The sequence below is a fragment of the Sus scrofa genome, chromosome 3 (assembly GCF_054392235.1).
Source record: "Sus scrofa isolate SSC_HxYL_T2T_F1_AM1 chromosome 3, Sscrofa_HxYL_maternal_Yorkshire_Landrace_v2.0, whole genome shotgun sequence".
NCBI classification, from domain to species: Eukaryota; Metazoa; Chordata; class Mammalia; order Artiodactyla; family Suidae; genus Sus; species Sus scrofa.
In genome coordinates, this window is record NC_139385.1 from 55082582 (window position 1) to 55089828 (window position 7247).

The 7247-nt window shown below is 47.4% G+C and overlaps 1 protein-coding gene across 1 annotated transcript; it reads left to right on the forward strand.

Annotated features, from left to right (window-relative positions):
* Nucleotides 1-562: 562 nt before the first annotated feature.
* On the forward strand, nucleotides 563-6636 carry LOC110258124 (interleukin-1 beta-like). Its single transcript, XM_085020091.1, has 6 exons — nucleotides 563-609; nucleotides 954-1005; nucleotides 2162-2357; nucleotides 3532-3696; nucleotides 4924-5054; nucleotides 5833-6636. Exons 1-6 carry the CDS (start codon nucleotides 563-565, stop codon nucleotides 6043-6045), a joined length of 804 nt encoding a protein of 267 aa, XP_084876217.1. The 3' UTR covers nucleotides 6046-6636.
* The last annotated feature ends 611 nt before the right edge of the window (nucleotides 6637-7247 follow it).

Sequence of the window (7247 nt, forward strand, 5' to 3'; positions counted from 1 at the left end):
TTCCTGCTGTGGGTCAGGGGAAATGAATCTGACTAGCATCCATGAGGATGCAGGTTCGATCCATGGCCTCGTCCAGTTGGCTATAATCTGGCGTTGCCATGAGCTGTGATGTAGGTAGCTCAGATCTGGTGATGCTGTAGTGGTGATATAGACCAGCAGCTGCAGCTCCAAATTGACCCCTAGCCTAGGAACCTCTAAATGCAACAGGTGTGGGCCTAAAAAGACTATATATATATATATATATATATATATATATATATATATATATATATATATATATATATATAAATTAACACTGCTTATTTAGAATTTCAATATCCAACTTCTGCCCCAGGTCTAACAAATGCACTTCTGGTGTGGGCTTACATTAGCAAATACTTTTCTCTGGACCCAAAGGAGGGCTCTTTCATCCATTCACTCATTCATTCAAGGACTCGTTCTTTGCTGGCCTGCAGTGTACTAGATGCCAAAGGAAAATCACCCGTGAAAGCATCCATGGTGGGGACTGGCACAGCAAATGGTCACTCATTTTCTCCTCTTTACACAGGTTTCTGAAGCAGCCATGGCCACGGTACCTGAACCTGCCAAGGAAGTGATGGCTAACAATGGGTCAGTGGGGAGACTGGTACCAGTAATGCGAGCAGGGCTCCCTTCTCAAGAGTGCAGTGTTAGCTGTGCTTAGAGACCAGATTTGTCCCTCATCCTGCCTCTTTTAGTGGCAAGCGGGGTTCCAGGGCTGGAAGGGGTCTCGAGATCCAATAGAGAGCAGCTGGGGTACCTGCCCCGCCTCCTAGGCTGCTCCAGGAATATGCCCATGGAAACTGCTAGCTCCAGGCAGCCCTAAGGAACAAGCTGTTTGCAGTTTCCAATTTACAGTGAAGATCACTTGCAGGGAAGGAAAATTCATCCTGTCCAGGGGACATAACTGAGCAAGCTCTCTGCTTTTATTACAGTGACAACAATAATGACCTGTTATTTGAGGCTGATGGCCCCAAAGAGATGAAGGTAAGGCCATACGCTTAGCTCCCAACACATGCAGGGGCTCGGGCAGGGGAAAGTCTCAAGGAAAGGGCTCTGGGCCCCCTTATTCCTATGGAATTCTGTGATGAACTGACTCGCCTTCTCCAGTGAGACTGATGCAGGCCACTCCTCAGTTCCGGCGGCACCACAGCGGTTCACTGAGCCTTGGTGATGGTGGCCATGCTTGAGGAGGGTGAGAAGAAATGATGGTAGAGAGAGTGTTTGCTGTCTCATGTTGGCAAGGCAGCCAAGGCTTCAATGCACAGTTGCTTCTCCTTTTAGAAAAAGGGTTCAGCCCTAAAACTGATGAAACTCTGTCAATCACTAGAGTCGAACCCTGAGACCCATTTTCTCCAGCCCTGGGTGGGTGTGTGGTGTATCTGTCTGACCCACCCTCCCACTGCCCCTGCCAGGGGCTGGAGCCTCTGTGCTGGGCAGGAACTTCTTGCTTTCCTCTGAGCTGTCGGAGGTCTCTTTAACTGTCTTCAAGACGTTAAACCATTCTTGTGCCCAGGGGCAACTTCAAGCCTTAATACACTTACACAGTTTCTCTGAACAAAGGGAAAGTGGGAACCTGTTTCACAAATATCAACCACAATTTTGGGGGGTTGTGGAGGTTTTTTGGCCCCAGGGGGGACATGTAAAATTTCCCAGCAGGGGAACCACGCACCTTTTACAGTGTTTGCAAGATGCTTATGCAACAGCTTTTAAAAGACGAAAACTTGTAGAGAATAATTGAAAACTCATTGATTGAGCATAGAAGTATTGATAATATGATCATCACAGCCATGAAAAATTTAATACATAGTCTTGTGCTTTGGGTTTCCAAACAGGTAAAAATGTAAGAAGGCATACATTTATGGTTAGGTGGAGCATGTGTCAGAAAACACAAACAAGGTTAAAATGGGATGTATTCTTGAAGAATACCATGGAGGGTGTCAGAGAGCCCACATTCAGGTTTGGGGTCTGCCTCTCACTTGCCACATGCCTATGGGTAAACCACTGAACCTCTCTGGGCTGCAGAGAGATGAAAGATTCTCTGGAGAAGCTCTGTTATCCCCTCCTGCATCCCGTCTCATGTCAAAATGGGAGTTCTCAGGCCCAGCCACCTACCACACTGACATTCTTGATCTATCCACAGTGCCGCACCCAAAACCTTGACCTCAGCCCTCTGGGAGATGGGAGCATCCAGCTGCAAATCTCCCACCAGCTCTGCAACGAGAGCTCCAGGCCAATGGTGTCTGTGATTGTGGCAAAGGAGAAGCCGATGAATCCCTCCTCCCAGGTCGTCTGCGATGATGACCCAAAGAGCATCTTTTCATCCGTCTTTGAAGAAGGTACCTAGGGAAAGCTGAGGGCAGATAGGATATCTCTGGTCCTTTCCTTCTCAGAGGCCATAACTCAATGGTCAACTAAACTCTCCTGAAGCTGAAACCCTTTAAAAGTAGAAGGCCCAGGAGTTCCCTGGTGGCTCAGTGGAATCCAGTGTTGTCACTGCTGTGGCTTGGGTTTGCTCGCTGGCCCAGGAACTTCCAAGTGCCAGAGGCACAGCCAAAAAAATAAATTTTTTTTTAAATAGAATGCCCAGCAGTGAGAGGAAAACAGAGAGGTCTGGAAACCCAACTAACCACTTTTGTAGTTGAAACAATTCTTTTTTTATTTTTTGTCTAACATCAGAATGTTTTGTTCCCTTAAAAGGAATTCTTCTTTAATGAAATAATGATGTACCTGGCTAGTGCTATTAATCAGAGGAATGGAGGCTTTTCTGGAATTTATAGGCATGCATAAAAAGTACCCAAAATACTATATATCTCCATACATTACTACATATCATCCAATTTGGTGATGGTTTTAGTTTTCTTTTGCGTTATTGATATTATTCTTAAAACAGGACCTGGAGGAAATCACGTTGTGGCTCAGCAGTTGCCAACCTGACTAGTATCCATGAGGATGTGCATTCAATCCCTGGCCTTGCTCAAGGGTTAAGCATCCAACATTGCCATGAGCTGTAGCGTAGGTCACAGACAAGGCTCAGATTCTGCATTGCTGTGGCTGTGGTGTAGGCCGGCAGCTACAGCTCTGAGTTGACACTAAGCCTGGGGAATTCCATGTGCCATGGATGTGGCCCTAAAAAGCCAGGAATAAAAAGCAGGACCATGATAACTACTCACAACTGCAAAGCTCCCAGTCATTCTCAGGGTGCTTTCGGTTACATTTTATCCCTGTGAGTCTCAGAAGGTCCCTGCTGGGCCAGTGTGTGCCATTGCCTTTTTGCAGAAGGAGTTCTGTGGCTCTTCCACAGCAAGCAATAAAGCTGAAGCTTGAACCCATATCTTAAGGCACCGGGTCCAGTGTTCTTGTCCACCCCAGCTTCCTCCCCACCAATATTAGAATCAGACTGTGGCTGACCTCCCTCAGATGTCTTCCAAGGCACCAGATCCTGCCGCTTCACATCATGAGGTTTGCTCTTCTAATCTTCTGCCTAAAAGACACCTCTGCTCCACATTTCAGAGCCCATTGTCCTTGAAAAGCATGCCAATGGTTTTCTCTGTGATGCCACCCCCGTGCAGTCCGTGGACTGCAAACTCCAGGACAAAGATGAAAAAGCCCTGGTGCTGGCTGGCCCACATGAGCTGAAGGCTCTCCACCTCCTCAAAGGGGACTTGAAGAGAGAAGGTACCTGGGGACACCCTCATTCTTTTCTTGGCCTCCTGGAAACGTGCCAATTATCTCTATCTTCAACAAAGTAGACCATTTAGGCAAATGATTGACATGAATGCAATATCATGGAATACAGAGTGTGTACATGCTTTATGGAGGTCCTAGCAAGGATGCCAGGATGAGGCCCTTAGCAGGTTCATTTTCAGCAAGAGAGGGGACAAGCACATCCAGGACCACAGACCAGCCAAGTCACTTAAAGGCAGTGCGATGTCAGTGCTTCTGTTGGAAAGGGGTCATTTGATGGACAGGACCTAACTACCTGTGGGTGCCTTCTTCCTGTTGTGGAGGTCAAAACTAGAATGGCAAAGAGATAATTTGTCCGTCCTCATTCCCAACTTTGCCCACTTGCCCCTAACATCCTTCCCACCCAATACCAGATGGTTCCTGAGAAGCCGATCTTACTGACGAGCAGGAACTTGTATCTCTGTCACTGTCACTGGCCATTGTTTCAAGTCTGGGGAGCCCATTGGTGGTGGGACTCTGCCTGGCACCCTGCCACTGTGGCTGAGCCCTGTATGCAGGGGTGTGACCGGGGGGCAGATCAAAGGAGCAGTGTGGTCTCATCCAAGCTGCTGACCTTGGAGAGAGGCATCACAGGGGGAAAGCTTCTCAGCCTGGCCAAAACAATTCTGTTTCTCCAGAATTGCATCAGAAGCACAACCTTGGGGCCTCCAAGGGAGACAGCTGTGACTAAGGAAGATTAAAATGAGCATCTCTCTTTGGACCACTTCACCTAGTCAAGCAGCCCTCCTCCTTCAAGTTCATCCCACTGGCTGCTCCATGTTCCTGAAACAGATCTGTGCCTGATGTCCTTTAGGAATCTGGTTTTACTTCTTTTCTTGCTGTTCACATTGGTCAGACTGTTCTGGTGTTGTGGATAGGCACATCACCAGGCAGGGGCAAGATGGCTTGCTTTCTTCTAAAAATCAGAGCTTCTAATTGTTTACTGCCACTGTGGTGAGGCTCTGAGAAGCCCCCAGACCCTTCTTTGGGGAAAAACCTGATTCAACCAACTGAACCTGTTATTGTCTGGGAGAAGCCAGCTCTCCTGTCTATGAGGCCATAGGAATTTTGGATGCCAAAGAGGATCCTAAATGGCACCAGTCCTAGGCTAAGGGTCCAGTGCTTGGACCAACCCTGCAGTGCTATGTCCCTGACCACAGGCCCCTCTCCTTCCCTCAGTGGTGTTCTGCATGAGCTTTGTGCAAGGAGATGACAGCGATGACAAGATACCTGTGACCTTAGGGATCAAGGGAAAGAATCTGTACCTGTCTTGTGTGATGAAAGATGACACACCCACCCTGCAGCTGGAGGTGAGTGAGTACCAAGGGCTGAAGGCCCTTCTTGGGCTTCACTGAAGCACCCCCAGCCATTACTTCCAAGACAGTGACCTCTTCCCCCCTACCCACCCCCAGAAAGTCTGGGAGCAGACCTACTTGATAGTTTTCCAGATGTGTAAATAAGTTGAATATAATAAGTTCAGGTAAGGGTTAATGCAGGTAACTTTCACTCCCATTGTGGCAAGTTAAATCATTCTGCTGATGTGCTTACATCCTGCTGTTGTTAGCCCCCCATCGATCATACAATGTTGGGATTGGAAGGGGAGTCTCTTGTTAGGGTTGCTCCATTAGGTAGATGACACTTTGGGAACTTAATTGATTCAAAGCACCTGTCACCTGTCATCATCTCCATGCCACTCCCAACATCATACTTGCCCCCACCAGCATTCCCAGCAAAAGCTTCCTCTCCAAGTTGAAGTCATTCTAGCCAGGGCCATGAGGAAATACACAGCACAAGTCCCTGGAGCCTAGGTACTTCCAGAAGCTTTCATCTAATTTTCACTTTCAACAACTTTCCCATCTGTGTCATGCTCCCTACCATTTGGCACTGTTTCAGAAAAGGATGAGGGCTCTTTTGGTCACCATACCGAAGGCTGAGGTCACAAAGATATGTCAGGGCCCTGGCACTTGCCCCTGTGACCTGTTTATATGTTTCATCTCTAGCTGACCTGGAGAACATCTTTTCCCAGATCAGAGTAGGGTATCTTTGACCTGTCCCTTGCAACAAATGTGTATTTCTGCTTTGCTGCAGGATGTAGACCCCAAAAGTTACCCAAAGAGGGACATGGAAAAGCGATTCGTCTTCTACAAGACAGAAATCAAGAACAGAGTTGAATTCGAGTCCGCCCTGTACCCCAACTGGTACATCAGCACCTCTCAAGCAGAACAAAAGCCCGTCTTCCTGGGAAACTCCAAAGGCCGCCAAGATATAACTGACTTCACCATGGAAGTCCTCTCTCCCTAAGGAAAGCCATACCCAGAGGGTCCACATGGGCTGAAGAACCCCGGAGGCTGGCAGAAGGGGACTGGAAGAGTTGGTACATGGTTGCTGCCTGAATTTCACTATTGTCTAATCGATGCCCAGCTGTCTTCCCTAGATTAGTGCTAAGGAGATCCCCCTGCCCCCCAGTGAGGAGGAACAGCCCCCTCCTCTCCAAGTCCATGCACAGACCCCATCCTCTAAGCCAGCCTTCTCTCACCCCTTCTCCTCACTCAAAGCCAGCCTGGTGGAAACCATGGCACACTAGGGTCACTGGCAGTCCTCTGTCCTTGGCACCCAGCTTCTGATGATCGATCACTGAACTATTTATTTATTTAATTGTGGGTTGGTCTATTTAACTTAATTCAAGGGGGCCAAGAAGCAGCAGTGTCTGTGAAAGATCTTAGTCTTCCATAGCTATGGAATCAATTTCTTTTGGGTGAGTGTGCCACCTTTAAAATCTCTCACCAAGCCTGAAAACATAATAAGCTCAAATTATTTAAAGAAGAATGCTTATGAATAAAGAAGGACGATCAGATTGTTCAATGATTCTGAAATAAATGTCACTGAAAAACATCCTTTTCCATGTGGTCATTGGCTTGCCTTGGCTCTGACATAGAAGGGTAAAGATAAACGGTACCATGAATGTTCTCTGTGTGGAACGAGAAACCTTCTCCTTATCACTGAAGGCGGAGTACTTAGGGACATCACTGGCCAGCGAAGAGCAGCCTTTATACCCCTCCCTTTCATTTCTATTTTTCCACAAAAGTGTAGTTGGTGCACAAGGGTCATCTGAAAGATAGAATTAGCTAAAATATTCCAGGGAATAGTGGTTGACGGTAACAGCTGCCAAGTGTTTCTCTATTCATTGACTCAGCAAATATATATTAAGCAAATGCTATGCACTGGGGGTTGGAAATTGAGAAACAAGAAAGGTAGGGCATTCCTAGTTAAATAGGAGAGGCAGATGGATACAATGAACATAAGGCAGCATAAGAAGCAGAGGTGAGGAATTCCTGTTGTGCTTCAGTGGGTTAAGCACTTGACTGGAATCCATGAGGATGCAGGTTTGATCCCTGGCTTCGCTCAGTGGCTTAAGGATCTTACATTGCCATGAGCTGTGGTGTATGTAGGACATAGACATGGCTGGGATCCCACATTGCTGTGGCTGTGGTGTAGGTTGGTGG